The sequence below is a fragment of the Eptesicus fuscus genome, chromosome 12 (assembly GCF_027574615.1).
Source record: "Eptesicus fuscus isolate TK198812 chromosome 12, DD_ASM_mEF_20220401, whole genome shotgun sequence".
Classification (NCBI taxonomy): Eukaryota; Metazoa; Chordata; class Mammalia; order Chiroptera; family Vespertilionidae; genus Eptesicus; species Eptesicus fuscus.
In genome coordinates this window covers 32,887,844-32,904,509 of record NC_072484.1, presented here as the reverse complement: position 1 = coordinate 32,904,509, position 16,666 = coordinate 32,887,844, and the positions used below count along the sequence as shown (strand labels likewise).

Here is a 16,666-nt window from a genome sequence, read left to right as displayed (position 1 = left end):
GAAGCCACAGCTCCATGAGGACACTGGGATCCTGGGACCAGAGAAGGTGCTGGAGGACAGAGGCACTGCTGGATCCCCGTCTGCTTCTTCAATGGAGCTCCCGACCACGGCCGTCAACAATGTCCAGGACATGGAAAAGGAATGCCCTTAGAGCAGGGAAAGCATGTACACAGTGACCAAACAGGCCACCCTCACTTCACTCGGTGGACAGGGAAGAACATGCATGCACTATAGGAAATGCAGTTCATCTGACACACCTGACCTCCTGCTGGCCATTTACCCCAATTATAATACAAAAAAAAAAGAGACCTCAGTTTTGAAAGTACAAAACTGATATGGTTGCAAATGTCCAAAAGGCTGGTAAACTTAGGAAACCAGTGTACACAACAGAAGTGGCAATGGTTTTATTTTCAATTCTGACCTTTTAGAGATCTGAATTTAGATTGTGTTTCATGGCGTCTTACAGTAAATAAATTCCAGTTCCCAGAAATGCTAGCTAAATTCTATCATACATAAATATACCATCACAGCCCAAACTACATCAAGGGAACATCTTCAAGTCCTGGTTTCTGGCTCACTTCAAGAAATACTAAAAACAAAGATCTTTCATTTGTAGAGCCCAGATACACGGAGAAAATGATAATGAGACCTGACTTAAAGCAGCATAACAAACCTTGACAAGTAAAAGAAAAATTTAAGTACTTTAAAATGTACTACGGAAGGTTAGTAGTTACTGAAACTTGTCATCTCTCCCCCCTTGATCTTTTGAATAAACTCAGATTAGGTTTATCATCAGTCAGAGGCTCTTAAATGAGAGGCCCCAGATGCCTAAGGAGCTCTTGCACCCTGATAATATGCACAACTTACAACTCGGTGTGAACGCGCATTCCTGGAGAGAGGACCCAGACCTTCCATCAGGCTTCCATTGTGTTCCCAGAAGGCCAAGAGCCACTACACTGGCAGCTTTTTGTTACTTTCCTTTTAAAAAAAATTTTTTAAATAGATTTCAGAGAGGAAAGGAGAGGGAGAGAGGTAAATCAATGAAGAGAATAATCGATCGGCTGCCTCCTGCATGCCTTCTACTGGGGATGGAGCCCGAAACCCAGGCCAGGAATCCAGTCATGACTTGGTTCATGAGTCAATGCTTAACCACTGAACCACACAGGCCAGTCTCTCCTTTTTCTTATACAACTTCTGTCTACACCTTTTGGTAGAGATGTTCATTCCAGGCTTTCACATTGATACATAGAGCCCTAGCTGGTTTGGCTCAGTCGATAGAGTGTCAACCTGCGGACTAAAGGGTCCCAGGTTCGATTCCAGTCCAGGGCAAATGCCTGGGTTGTAGGCTCGATCCCCAGTGGGAGGCGTGCTGGAGGCAGCCAATCAATGATTCTCTCTCATCAGTGATGTTTTCTCTCTCTCTCTCCCTTTTGGAAATCAATAAAAATATATTTAAAAAAATAAAAATAAATACAATCAACAAATTGATCCACAGAGATGAGAGGAAGCATTAGGCACTATCAAGGTTTAGTTTCAACTATTAACCAGTTAACTGCCACACATCCAAATCAAAAACCATCCCCACATGCCATGATATTTTGCATTTAATTGCATCTATAGACACTAATGGCATACAAAGTGTTAATCTCTAAGGTCATAAAGCCCACCCTCATTGTCACTTTAAACGGTGCCCATCCAGGAGGGCAACACAGCCTGTGCCACCGCCTCTCAGGGCACAGGGCAGGCAGATGCTTGGCTCCTCAAGCCCCTGATGCAGGAGGGCTACTCTATTAAGCACTCACACCCCTCAGGCAGGGTCTTTCTCAAGAGCAGGTTGGACATAAAGCTAATGACACCTCAAAAAGGCCACTGAAGTTTTCATATTCTGAAACATTAGGTTTCCTTGTCCTCTGAAGGAAATGTCTCCACTACCAAGCACTCCATCTCTAAACACTGTGCTGTGTATTCAACAACTACAGCATGAGGCCAGATGTCCACTACAGGCCTGCACCTCCACAGCTCCCCTCTGGGCTGAGGGTCAAGCAAGAGACCTATAGATCCCACTACAAATTCGTGTAGTGATTGTCTGGCTTGGTGCATTTAACAGTCTGGGGTACCTACTATGTGCCAGGCCCTAATAGCTTTATGAAGCAGGAGACACTAACCCCATTCAGAGATGGGAAAGTTGGCAGAGGCTGAGTAACTGGCAATCACAGTGAGTAGGCAGCAGGGCCTGTACTCCAATCCACCACACTATTCTGCCTCGCTGATGAGATGCAACTCTGGACCCTAATGCATTCTAAACTCCTGCACAGATCCTGACATGAAGGTACACGGACACATCTTCACCACCAGGTGGCTGCCCAGTCACCATGGAGCCCGACCATAACTTCTCCAACTACACCTGCAGCACCACCAAACTGCAGCTTGAACTGCCCCAAGGGATCCCACCACACAGTCTATTTTCTCCAACTCATAGGAAAAAAGTCAACGGATCCTTCTTTTAGTTCATCTTTACTTCCCATCATGTTGTTTTTTTTTTGTTTTTTTTTTAACTCTTGGCATAGATACTTAGATCCTACGAAGCACAAATTCATGTATTTAAGTACTCCAGGTAAGTCTGAGGACTGAAGTCAACCCCTGCAGGCTGGCACTCACTCAGCCTCGGTCTGCAGGCAGCACTTCCCTCACTGCTGGCTGCTGCTGCACAGATGCCCGTGTTCGTGGCTTTTCAAGGTCAGAACTGTTCACCCTCCCACAGGTCATCATCAGCCATTAGGAAGCTCTCGAGCAATCTCAGGCTCAGCGAGGCAGTGGAGATGAGCATCCTCACCCCTTTCATTAATTTCCGCATCCAGTGCACAGTAGGAAAGTTTGCCAAGTCACAGTCTGAAGAGTGAAATTGACAAGTTATGCCTCCAAGTCTCACCTCACAAAGGAGCTCCTTACACCACATGAGCTTCAGAGCCAAGGTGAGGGAGCTGGCATTTGCTCCTTCAATGCACCTTCTACACTCCAGCTGGACCTTCCTTCTCACCCCGGGGGGGGGGGGGGTAGTCACAGAAGATGACGGAGACCGAGTGCAGGTTGTACAGGTTTATTTTTCCAAAACCACAGGAGACATACAAGAGCAGCGCTTTCTCTGGGCAGCCCCATGGACTAGACCCTAGAGTGGCCTCAAAGGTCACAACAGAAGGAAGAAGAGGATCAAACACGCTTGGGCCTCTGCTCCCTGTCTTTGGTAAACAGACTCTTAAAGTTGACAACTTGGACTTGGCCAATACTGCATTTAAATCACCACCACATCACTGCCAACTTCTCACTCATGCTTCAGATGACAAAAATGCCACACTGGATGAAATGGGAATGGGGAAGACCTCTCAGATGAAATGAGATCTGCTGAAGTCATACCAATTTTATACTTCACACATAAGCACTCACACAGGGAGACTGGTGTTAAACAAGGACTCAACTCTGCAACAAGCTGAGGTACAAGAAATAAGGCAGGAAGCAGGGTGAGGAAAGAACTATGGAGACAACTATTTGTTAGAAATGTGTTGGGAGAGAGGCAGGCAGCAGGCCTGCCTGTTTCTTCCCCCACCTGCTGTCAAAAGGAGCTCTATGGCCCCAGAGGAGCACGGTCCCAGGTATTGCTGACAGGGGTAGCCCTGGAGCCAGATCTAGAAGGCCCACCTGGGGCTGCCCAGGGCACTCACCCTTGAGTTCAGAAGCACTTAACACTGGTGGTGGTGATTTGTCACATATGGCAGTGAGCAGCCAGTGAAGATTGGAGAAGAGATGTGAGGAGCAAGATGCATTTGCTCAGCAGTGGACAGGCAGGCTGACTCTGGCTCTGCAGGCTGCAGCAGGTCCCCCGGGTGACCCATGACAGGGCACCGGGCCAACCTGGCAGATCACCAGTTAATCACTCAGGTCGGGCAGCACACATGCAGTGGCTCTGACACAGGTGGAGAGAAGTCTATTATACCACTTTAATGCAATGATGCCCGAAATGTAAAGTAAGGGAGAGACGTTCGTGTTGTCTATATAATACATCCATTTACAGAATCGGCCAGTACTGTGTACAACATATAAATACATGATAAAACATTAGAGGTGCATAGAGCATACTTACAGAAGCCAAAAAATTCACTTTATACATCCAAGTATAGAGTTAAAAATATAAAAATAAGAAACACACACTGCTTTGAAATGTAAAATGATTTTTCACATACATAGGTGTGTGGAGATGCCCGCTCCCATGAGTCCAAAGTGACCGGGAAGGTGTCAGGCAGAGGCATTCACCTGCCAAACATCTGGACATCTGACTTACAAGGTCTACAGGTGGGACTTTAAGATAGATGACCTATTGTCCAAGCAGGTCTATTCAAAGGGTCCAAAAGCTCCTGCGGGCCAGTGGGTTGTAACGAGTCAGCAAAGTCCCATATTTGCTTCAGTAACAGAACCAAAGGTTAAATCCATCAACTGGCATCAGAATGAACTGTGACCCTGAGGTCAGCAGGTACTTGAGCCCCCTGGTGGGCACTGCTGGGAGTTACCTTAACCCTGTGCTGGTTCTTCCCCAACCATCACCTCCCCAGAACAGCAGGAGGAAAGGTGGCAGGGAGGGGGCAGCGGAAGACTGACATTTCTACTTAGTTCAGGTAGGTTAGTTCCCTGTGTGGAGAACAACCTTCTTTCTTCAACTTCAGGTCCCTCTGGGTGTCAGGCAGGCCCCCTACACCTCACTAGGCTCTGTCTACATGAGGGCTCAGCTGGCCAGTTGCAGGCCAACCAGTTGCCCTGCGGAAAGCCCCTCCAGCAAGACAGGAAGGTTGCTAAGTGACAGAGGCCTTTAGCACTATAAGTTTTAGGGAGAGGCAAGAGTGCTCCTGCCTGAAGAGACAGTCTACTCTATCAATGATATTCTGTATACAGGCTTAAGATCAATCATTACCAAAATACACACACTAAATATACAACTTTTCCCATGGCCATAATTTATTATCTTACCACAAGGCACAATACACAGAGCTTGGAGGGTCCAATACAGTCGTCATGACAGAACGCACCACAGCCCTGGCACATGATCATGGCTTTCAGGCTGCACGCACATTGGAGCGAGATGCTTTCCACTGTGCTGCTGTCGGTGAACATTTGCAAGGAAAGTGATGCACTGTGGTTCGCACCAAAGTTTGCTTTGTGGCTCAGCTGCACCACACTTCCAGCAAGGCCTTTGGGAAAGGCTGGGGAGCTGGAGGAATAATTAAAGCTGGTGGAACTTAGCTGGAGTTTAGAAAGCTTCCCATAAAATGCCTGTTTAATGTTGAGTTGGGAGGGGATAGAAGAAGGCTCCAGAGGCTGACTGAGCCCTTTCCCAGGCTCTCGAGGCAATTTCCAGAAGGGCAGGTCAAGGACAAAGGGCATCGCTTGCAAGTGATCCACCAGATCCCGAGGACCAGGCCCAGCTTCATTTCTGTTCTCTGCATTTGCCTTGAGAGGCGCCCCCACAAAAGCCTTTTCACTCTTGATGCTGCCAACAGAGGCAGGTGGTGGCTTTGGAGCCCAGTCTTCCCTGGCAGTCTGTACCCCACCAGACACAGAGTTTTTACTTGGCCCCAACTTCCTACTGGGAAAACCAGGAGGGGCATCAGCGGGCAGCGGCACTGGCTCCACAGGCTTGGGGCACTGAAGGGCTGCAGCCAGGTTCCTAGAGCCAAAGAGCTTCTTCCCTTGACCTCCAGCACTGTTCTGATCACCCCGGGCCCGGCCTGTCTGATCGAGACCCAAGGAGATCACATTTGGAGATGAGAAACAAGGGGCTCTCGAGGTAGTGAGATTTCCTGGACTTTTGCCTGGGGCAGCATTTGAATTACTGCACTGGGGCAGATCTCGGCCTTTCTTCCGTTCTTCACAACTAAAGGAAGAGAACTGCTCTTTGGAATCCACTTCTATTTTCCCAGAGGCAGCTGTCTGATTGGTCACTGGATATAGGGAATCTAAACTTGGGACCATCTTGGAAATCTTTGGGGGCGTTCCAGGAACCTGGGTGGCCTCCAGTCTGGCAAGACCAGTGTTGGCTTCACGGCTATCGGGTAGAAGAGGTTCCTTCAAAGCTCTTAAAGGACTGGGGCTGCCCCTGCCAACCGCACAACTGTCTCCCCCAGGATCTTGCAAAGATCCCATCCCCTGCTCTTTGGCAAGTGGGAGTCGTGGGGGTTCCAGTTTGCTGCCAGAGAGGGCTGGAGGAAGAACCTTTTCGAGGGGCAAGTTGCCCTGCAGCAACTGCATCACGAGTGGGTTAGTGGCCTCCACTGAGGACCCAGGCCTGCCCAGGGACACAGGCCTCGGCTGGTACTCGGTACTGGCCAGCAGCAGGGAATCTGGGATCTTTTGGGGGACTGCACATACGCGAGACACCCAGCTCTGAGGAGCAACCATCCTGTCTGTCCTTTTAACCAGACTATGGTCACCATTCACTTTGGCAAGTGAGGCAGAGTGGTTCCAATCTTGTTTCTCCTCTTTGTCCACCACCGAGGACCTCTCCATCACTGTGGCTTCAGTAGGGTCAGCCTCACTGCTATTCTCAGAGAGGTGGCCTTCAAAGTCAGAGGCTGTGTCTGTGGACTCGCTGTGAGGACTCAGTGCTTTAGAGTCTCCATTGATTATCACTTTTTCAACTTCCACCTGTTTACAGTCGTTACCTGGGCTGTCACTGCACCCATGAGATGGCACTGTCCCAAGTGAAGGACAGCTAGGGAGATCCAAACCATCTTCAGCGGTCAAACCCCCAGGCAATGCAGGAATGAGGGGAGCAGCCTTCTCCCACTCTTCTCCAACCTGGGGCTGGACAGACGGAATGTTCTCTCTGGAGCCTGGCTCGGGCTGTTCCACATCAGAGAAGAAAGCCTCGGTTTTCAGGTCTCCTTGTCGAGTAGCACTTCCCTTCGTGGGTGGGCATGAGTCACCAAGTCCTAATTGTCTGTCCTGTAGGCAGCCAGTCAGTGACGAATCAGGGGTAGAAGTGGGGGTCACATTCACAGGATCCCTCACGGTTGGATTACCGTCCCTGTCCAGAGCCTGGCCAGTTCCTCCTTCTAATACAACATCCCCCACCAGAGACTGAATAGGACCACTGTCAGGGGGAAGAGTGGGTCTTTGCTCTTCATTATCCCTTTCCCAGGAAGTGGTATTAGACTCACCTTCAGTTCTAACATCTAGATGCAATGTAGGCTGCTCAACTAATCTCTCAGAGGCTGGGGTTTTGGAGGACAGTGGGGGCAAAGCCTGGCATGGCTGGTCCCCAGTGGGAACGATGGGGAGTTGGGAGACATCTTCTCGCCTGCTTGCATCTGGTGCCCTCTGTAGTGAGCAGCTCTCCTCCTCTCTGAGAGAAGCCAGGTGCTCCCTCCTGGCTCTGGGTGTAGCAGTTCCAACCTGGATGTGCTCCCCATTTAGAGGACAAGGCGGCAGTAGTTGTGTTCGCTGTAGATCTGACGCACACTCTCCAGGGGTGCTCGGGGCTCCTCTGGGCTCAGAGTGGCCACAGGCCTCACCACCATCACCACTGCTGCTGCCTCTGCCACCTCCCTCATCGGTGGTCCTGCCGCCACCTCCACCCGGGCCACCCCCCCCTCCGATGGCAGTGGTGGCCGCCTCTCGATGGCAGTGGTGGCCTCTCGCCCCTCGGATCTGCAAAGCACGGGCTTTAATGTCTGCGAGGGTCCTGGCACCAGTCCAGCCCCGGCAGGAGGACTCCGAGATGGGGACAATTCGGGGGCATATCTGGTAAGTGGGCTGACCTTTAACCACCCAGGGTGGTTTGATACGTGAAAGTTGTATCTGCAAGAGAAGAATTAGAAAACAGTTTTAATTGACTGGGTGTTCTGACCTAGGCACTGTAAAGCTAAATTGGGAGTCTAGAGAATTAAATCATTTTCCTTAACACATTGCGGACCAGTAGTTTTATTACTAGCTTTACCCAGTGGCCAGATAAGTTTCTATTGAACGAGTACAAAGAAGTTTTACATAAATGTTAAAGGCACGCTTTAAAATTAAATACCCGTTACATTTTGAAGTTATTTATTCTATGTTCTTACAAGCTAATATTTTTTTAAAGTATGATACTTTGTAAAACACTGTGTAATATGAAGCGAGAATTCTCGTGACCCATCCACAATGTGTTAAAAATGAAACTGTTGTGGTAAAATGGCGGTCCACAACAGCACACCATTCTCAGAAGGCTCTGCTCAAGAGCTGTTACATGCGGCACTTCTAAATTTAATTTCTGGTGGGACTATGGGAGTCACTACACAAAGAATCTACCACCACCTAATAAGAAATGTAACCCCCCATAGGGTTCTGACCTCTAGAGGTAACTTCAACAGAGTGAACAAACCAGTGAAGCAGAGAAGACCCTCATCCCCAACTGTCAAACTGGTCTCAGCAATGGCTCTCTTGTAGAGGGCTCTACATGCCCACTTAATCAACACAAGGGTCCTGCAAAGGGGCTCCACCAATCTCCTGGCCCTCAAGGGGAAACGGCCTCCTACCCGGATGGGCGGGACTTTGGGCTCCTCTTTGGTGGGCTGTGGCTTTTCGGAGTGAACACTTTCAATTGTGTTACGAAAGGACTGACGATCTTCAAGCCGGGGCTTCTTTTCGGGAAAGGATGCAGAGGCTGCCTCCTCAAAGGATTTCCTCTTCTGATCTTTAGGTTCCTGATCAACAGTCTCCTGATGCAAGCTGGGAATTCTGTCTGGAGAGGCAGAGGCCCGTGACAAGTCGTCAGGATCGGTCTGGATCTGAGAAGCCCCCGTTTCCACTGTGAATCTGGGGCCCTCGGAGTCAGGCACTGCAGAGGATGTACCAGGCAGGTGGGGACTGCCTGCCCCTGCGGAGTCAGTCTTAGCCTCCCCATCCTTGTAGATGGGGATGTCAGGTGTCACAGACTGTGTGTCTTTAACAATCCCTCCTTGTTCTAGCTCCTGTTTTTTGTACAGATTCCTTCTGGCCCTGGTTCGGAGATCTGGCCGAGAGCGTTTCTTGAAATGCCCGTCTCGCTGCCGGGTGGCTGGACCACGCTGTGGCCGTGCTGATCCTCCTGGGACGCGCAAGTCACTCTTGATTTCAGCCTCCTCCTGGCCCACGTTCTGCTGCAACAACTCTTCTCTGGCCAAACCCAACCTGCAAACCAAACTCACACCGTCAGTTACAGGGCAGAGAAAGCATGCTTATTTTATCTATGTGAATGATGCACTCAGATATTAGATATCTCAGAACAAAGTGAATCTAACCGGTGCATAACATTAACCATAGGCTCTGGTAGCTTCCTTCCCTATGGCATTAGGCTAAATGAGCCACATCATGGCAATCTCCACATTTTCATCCAACACAAAAGTATGCATGACTTGGAGAACATCTGCCTTTATCCCCCTAAATCCCAGACCAACACTCCCAGAACTAAGTGCCTTACTTCTGTCCATAGTAGTCCTCAAAGAACTTTTCTTTCCATTGTTCCACCTTCTTTTCCTTCTCCATTTCCTGTCGTATCCTGACTTGCATCTCATGAGTGAATTCACCTAGAGAGAAATAAAACTTTTGAGTACATGCATTCAGGATATTCATGTGTCTTAGGGAAAGTAGTTCTACTTCCTGAGTTTTCAAAATACATATGACTTCGATGAGTTTAAGTTTTTTTTTTTTACCCTCACACTGGTTCCTGTCTCCTCCAAAGCACCTCTCACATCATGCTTTTCTCAGGACAAAACTAACATGTCTGTTATAAGGAAAATTTAGTCTTCAAACAGCAACACGTTGTTCAAAAAAGCAGAACAAAAACAAACCAAACCAAAGAACCATTCTTACTTCCTGTGCAGAAAAAAGTTAACCTAGCAGGCCTGACTGCTTATCATTAGAAAGGGCTGCTTACAAGGGTGGCTCTTGGTTGACATCTGGGAACCTGGATTGGGGGAGGGTTCCCACCCCCAAACTGAAATGAACAGCTCACTGTGTCTAAACTGTTTCTGCAAACAACATGGTTTATGGCGAGCACCTGCTTTCCTTTGGGGAATCTGGAATTTGGGCATATGCCAGGCACAGGCATGCTACATGATCAGCCTTAATAAAACCCTGGGCAACAAGTCTTTCACAAGCTTCCCTGGCAGACTACATTTCACATGTGCTGTCACAACTCGGTGCTGGGGGAACAGAGTGCATCCTGTGTGATTCTACTGGGAGAGGAGGACCTTGAAAGCTTGCTTCTGGTTTCCCTGGACTTCACCTTTGCTGATTTCGCTCTGTATTCTTTCACTGTAATAAACTACAGCCATGAAGAAGACTCTATGCTGAGTACTGTGAATCCTCCTAGTCAATCACTGAACCTGGAAGAGGTCTCAGGGACTTCCCAACACACTCCCCTTGTACCTTCCCCACAAAACTAAATTAGGAGAAGCTAACAGTCACTCCAAATGGCGATGTCTAAAAACAGAGCATCTGGTAAAGATTAACATTGTAGCTCAATGCCACAGTGCACTTTCCTCCACCCATCCAGACAACTGCCATGTTTAATGGAAACAATAGGAGTTGACAGGCAATGCAGATGGATATATATACACAAAACAATGAAAGCCCCAATACCCTGTACCTTCGAAAGCTATGAAGCACATTAACACCTGCCACATTTATTAGTGTTGTGAGGAAAGCCTGCCTTACACTAAATACCCCTTGGGAAAAAAGAGAAATTGGTAAAAATGGGGTTTTTAGGAAACAAGTGATACCACACATGGCAGGTACCTCTCCAACTATCTGAGATGAGAGCGTCTACTTACCATCAGCCAGGCGTTCCCGCCAGCTCTGAGCCGCATGGGTGAAAAACTCATTATTCAGTGCACTGCTGCTGAGACGCAACAGGCCATCCGTCCCCACCTAGAAGGATCAGGCAAAAATCCCGATAAATAAAAAACTTAGAAAAACAACAGAAGCTCGCCCAGAGAGAAGCATCCAAGAGGCTACCTAGTCGTACCTGTCTGTCCACTTCAGGCAGGAGGAAAAGGAGCTGCTGCTGGAAGTGGGATGGCAGGGCGTGGAAGGTCCGAGAATTTATCAGTGCCCGAAGGTTGGTATTGACAAGAATGGACCCAGGTGTCTCAAAATCTACCTCTTCCCCTCTGTTACGCTTCATTTGACCTGTGATTTTTTTAAGTAATAAAAAGCAATGTATACATTTTCAGCTTCTTAAAGCAGAAGAAACAAATACTAACTGTGGGGGAAAACTTTGGTGGCACCCAAGCTACCCAGAACTTATTGGCAAACAATCTGCTCGACTACCCAGTACACCCTAACCTATATGTTACAATTATTCTTCCCACGTTACTGTCATTGCCATCAAACCCAAGAGAACACTTGGGCTTGCATCCTCTCACATAAGACTGTACTAAGCTCTGTCACAGCCTGAAGAGGACACTCTTCCCCATACAACCAGGCAAGGGCAGGCCCTGACCTTCCCTCAAGTTCCATAGAATCAGCTGGTAAAATGATGAAAGTTGTCTAAAAGTAAATCTATTAGTGTACTATGGGAAAATCTGCAGAAGCTTTCTTATGAATGGGCCGAAGAGGTATGATCTCCATGCAGAAAGTACTAAGGGTTGTTTAAAGCCCACGAAAATGTCAATACCTCTCACAGAAGCCTCAGCAAATGTTACTTTTTTTTTTTTTTTTAAATCACTTAGAATAGAGACCTGTTCATCTTAGATTGAGCACTGCTGAGGAATTGGAAAAGCAGACCTAAAAGAAATAGACTTCCTCATGTCACTTGGCCTGCAGGGACCCCCTTTACAGGCAAAGAAATGAGTGCCAAGCCACTCACCTGTGGCTGGCTTCCGGAAGCCTCTCAGGAGCGGGGCAGGGTCCCGGGTGACCTCGGCCTGGCCACGAATAGCAGCGCTGCCCAGGGCCAGAGAGCCGCTGCTGCTGCTGGACGGGCTGCCACTCTCACCATCAGCGTGGCGGCCCGAGAACCCTGAAGGCACAGCATTCCACTGGTCAGAAGTATCACCCGCCATGCCCATGGCTCTCAGACAAGCTCCCTTCTCCCAACTCTCCCTGAGGTGCTGCCAGCTATACCGGGTGCTTCCATGGTCCAGCCTTGGGCTGTCAGAGCTCAACACCTCATGGGCTGGCTTTAAAATAACACGTAAGAATGCCAAACTGCCATCTTAGTTTGCACAGCACTGCACCTTTTACAAAAAGCACCTGCACACTCCATCCGACCTTCACAGCCACCCTGTGAGGCAAAGGGGAGGGCACGGCAGAGCCCAGCACTGGAACCTAGGTCAGGTCTTGCCACCACAGCGTCCTGCTGCCAGAGGAGGGTCTCTTGACTCCATAGGCATCGCACTACCTAGGTCAGAAACTGCTGCCTCTGGGAGGCAGCCCCAGGAGCTGAGAAAGAGGCACCACAATCAAGATCTTATACATACCTGATGCAGATTCCACGTGGGCCCCGTTTACCTTCAGAGGAGTCAGGACAACTCGAGGCAGCATCACCCCAGTCTTTTTCTTTTGCTTGTTTGCCTATATTCCCAGAGAAATCCAAAGAATCTGAGTCACCTGCAAGGCCACAGCAGCAGTCCCTCACGACTATGTCTCCACTCACTGTCTTGTAAAGCAGAGTTTGTATTCAATGAACTCGGGCAGATAATGCTAACAGCAACACTGTTACTGGGCCAGGTGCCAGTCCCTGTGCCAAGCATCACGCATGCTGAGAAGAATCTATCATTATCCCCATTTTACAGATAAGGAATTTGCCCAAGTTCCCCAAACTAGTGAGTGAAAGGGCCAAAATCCAAACCACTAACTCCCAGGCTCCCGTTCTCCCCATTCTGCACAATGCTCTACTTCTCCCTGGTTATCCAGCCATGTAAAGGGGGGGGGGGGGGGGGGGGGAACCACACAAATCACTCTGTTGTCAGACCTATGACCCACTTTTTCTCCGGCCCACTTTTAAATGATACTAATAGGTGAAGACCAAATTGATATTTCTCCATTCTTCAAACATACTCACAATTAACTACAGGATGGTCAGTCCTATCTGCCTGGCCTCTCTTATACCCCCGTCACCAACTCTCCTCCCTACCTGTGAGGAAGCTCTGTAGCTGTCCCTGGGATTGGAAAGAGGCCGACTCTGAGATTCTGTAGAACAGGACGCATTAGAAGATGTTTCATCAAGTGATACTGGAACGGAGGGAAATAAAGGTTAGTACCTAATAACTGCTTATGGCTCTTCACCCATCTTGTTAAGGGCACTTACCATCATTTTCACCACTCACAGTGCTGGTTTCATTAGACCCACAGCTCTCTACATCGGCTGTGTCCTCTGGCTCCTCTCCCTCCACTGTAGCTGGATTGCGAGACCACTGCAGGGCATCCTTCTGTGACAGTAAGGAAAACTCGGGTGAGCAAAAACCCTACAAATCGACCAAGCATAGTAGTAATTTCTAAACATGTATTGCTTTTCCCTTTCAACTGACCTTTCACAGCAAGTTCTTTTCAAACATATATCAAGAAAGTGAGATAAAACTTTGCATTCAATCATTCACTAAATATTTATGGGTGCCTCCTATAAATGCTAGTTTCTGGGGATAGGGGGGGCGCGTATCAGGAGTAGGAAATGGGCCTAGCCTCAAGGAGCTGAACTGAGTAGGGGAGAAAAATCAAACCTATTATACTACAAAGCACAATGAGAGAGGTATACAGAGAAATGCAGCAGCTCAGAAGAGGGAGCATCCAAGTCTTTAAGTTTAAGAGGGCACGGAGTACAGAAAGTGAATTAAGAATCAGGGAGATAGGCTTCCAAAAAGCTAAGTTTTAAAAGATGTTAGCTAAGCCCTGGCCTGTAAGGCTCAGTTGGTTAGAGCATTGTCCTATACACCAAAAGGTGGCAGGTTCGATTCTTGGTCAGGAGTGCATGCAGGAGGCAACCAATCGATATTTCTCTCTCATATCAATGTTTCTCTCTCTCATCAATTTACTAAAATAAATTCTTTTAAAAAAAGATGTTAGCTGCCCTAACTGGTTTGGCTCAGTGGATAGAGCATCAGCCTGTGGACTGAACGGTCCCAGGTTCGATTGTGGTCAAGGGCACATGCCTGCATTGCAGGCTTGATCCCCAGTGGGGGACGTGCAGGAGGCAACCGATCAATGATTCTCTCTCATCATTGATGTTTCTATCTCTCTTTCCCTCTCCCTTTCTCTCTGAAATCAATAAAGATATATTTTTTAAAAAGTTAGCTAAAAAATAAACAAAAGCCATTAGCTAGCAGGCAGATGGGTTGGCAGTGGGAAATAAGTAGCTGATGAGATGAACACTGTGGAAGAATATTTCAAACTCAAGGAAACTACAGATTTCAGCAGGCATATGGGGAACTGAGTATGTTGAGGGGGGTAGAGATCTCTCTAGCAAGAGGGCAGATAACACACTGTGTGCTGAGGGATTAAGATTTTGATTGTTTTGGAGTCTCTGTAGTCAGGGGAATGATTTGAGTTTTAGGAATTTCATTCTGTTAAGCATGGGAAGTCTGGAGGAAGAAGAGTCACATTGACAGAAATGAACATGATGAAGATCTAAAGTAAGATAGTGAAAACGAAGCAGGAGTGTGGAGGAGTGCTCCACTCCAAGTTTCAACCAATAAATGCTTCTTCTAACAGGCTCTGTTGTAGAGTCTCAGAATTAAACCCCATCCATTCCTAAGGAAAAATTAGGAGCTATCTTACATCTTGAAACTAGGAATAAGTATGAATGAATACTGGAGTTTGGAGAGAAGAGATGATGAATAGAGATAAATTGGGATGGGGTGTCTTCTTTGAATAAAAGTATGTGAAGGTTAGGTAAAATCATGACTTTACCTCCAGAAATTTATAAAGGATATCCACAAAAGTCTTACTCATCAATTTCGTGGGTTCCTTCATCTACTATATTACGTTTTCCTTAATTTATTTTCACTAATTTAAGCCCAAATCAGACTGACTTAAAGTAATAAAAAAGAAGACAGCTTTTTAGATCTTTCTCTCTTTCCCTACCAGCTAGAAATGCTCCTCTGAATCAAAGCTAAAGAATATTTTCAGTATTAAGCTTGTAATTATGCTAATTAACTGCCATGTTCTTGGAATGATACAACAAAATTATCTCTGAGAAAGTAAACTGTAAACCAAAAATCTAAAACATGTACATACCTTTTAACCAAACACTTCTATTTCTGAGACTTAAGAATATGTTAAAACATAATAAACTTAAAAAGAATAATCCTTCAAAATAAGAAAATTAATCAAGTGAACTACATTAAGATCCTTCGTTCATCAAAAGACACCATTAATGCCCTGCTAGTGTGGCTCAGTGGTTGAGCATCAACCCATGAACCAAGTGGTTCAATTCCCAAACACATCGCGGGCTCAATCCTCAGTAAGGGGGTGTGCAGGAGGCAGCCAACTGATGATTCTCTGTCATCATTGATGTTTCCATCTCTCTCTCTCTCCCTCTCCCTTCCTCTCTCTGAAATCAATAAAAACATTTTTTTAAAAAGACACCATTAATGGAGTAAAAAGGGCAAACTACCTACAGAGATGGAGAAGGTATTTGCAATTCATATAACCCCCAACAAAAATCTTGTAGCTAGACCATAAATCAGTAAGAAAAGGGCAGCCCAGAAGAAAAATAGGCATAAAATGCGAATAAGGCGTTATACCAGAGGATATCCAACACTCACATTAAAAGGTATTTAACCTAACAATAAAAGGAAGACACAAAATTATGCAAATTAAAACCACAATGAGGTATTATCGCATCCTTAAGAAGCCTAAAATTAAAGTTTAGCAATGCCAAGTAGTGTTATTGTGGATGTAAAACGGTTATACTGAAAATGGATCCAACCATTTGAGAATACAGTTTGGCATTATCTGGTACAGTTGAAAATACAAACATCCTATGACCCAGCAATGTGAGTCCTAGTTTTCGATTCCCTAGAGAAATACATGTTTATACACATCAAAATTCATATCCAGATGTTAATGGCAGCACCATCTGTAACTTGGGCTATAAACAACCAAAGTGCCCATCATCAGTAGAATCAATACATGGTTAGTGTGCTCAATAAATGGACATTATAAAATAAAAAATGAATGAACTACAATTACAACAATATGGATGATTCTTAAAAACAAATGAAAGAATAGAACAAACGAATGCATACCATAATTTATTTCATTTGCAAAAAGTTCAAAAACAGACAAAATTAAACTATAGTATTGGAGATGCAAATATAAGTAAAAAACAATGAAGAAAAAAGCAAGAAGCCCGGCCAGGGTGGCTCAGTGGATAGAGCGTCAGCATGCGAAGTGAAGGCTCCCAGGTTCAATTCCAGTCAAGGGCACATGCCTGGGTTGCAGGCTCAATCCCCAGTGTGGAGCATGTACGAGGCAGCCGATCAATGATTCTCTCTCATCATTGATATGTCTATCTCTTCCTCCCTTTCCTTTCCTCTCTGAAATCAATTTAAAAAAAAAAAGTTAAAAAAAAAGAAAATAACTTCCATGAAGTCAGGGGAATGAAGGGTGTTGTAATTAATAAGGGGTACACGGTGGCTCCTGGCCATGTTAGATGTCTTGATCTGAG

At 46.6% G+C, this 16,666-nt stretch overlaps 1 protein-coding gene across 1 annotated transcript in view; it reads right to left on the bottom strand.

Annotated features, from left to right (window-relative positions):
• Positions 1-3,081: 3,081 nt before the first annotated feature.
• The window catches only part of ASXL1 (ASXL transcriptional regulator 1), a 66,786-nt gene continuing 53,201 nt past the window's right edge, over positions 3,082-16,666 (bottom strand). Inside the window, exons 4-12 of the mRNA XM_028144618.2 lie at positions 13,310-13,430; positions 13,136-13,233; positions 12,480-12,573; positions 11,867-12,019; positions 11,024-11,187; positions 10,830-10,926; positions 9,476-9,581; positions 8,553-9,186; positions 3,082-7,842 (exon numbers count right to left, since the gene is read on the bottom strand). Coding sequence (XP_028000419.2) covers positions 5,005-7,842; positions 8,553-9,186; positions 9,476-9,581; positions 10,830-10,926; positions 11,024-11,187; positions 11,867-12,019; positions 12,480-12,573; positions 13,136-13,233; positions 13,310-13,430 — 4,305 coding nt within the window. The 3' untranslated portion in view covers positions 3,082-5,004. The remainder of the gene's footprint in view (positions 7,843-8,552; positions 9,187-9,475; positions 9,582-10,829; positions 10,927-11,023; positions 11,188-11,866; positions 12,020-12,479; positions 12,574-13,135; positions 13,234-13,309; positions 13,431-16,666) is intronic.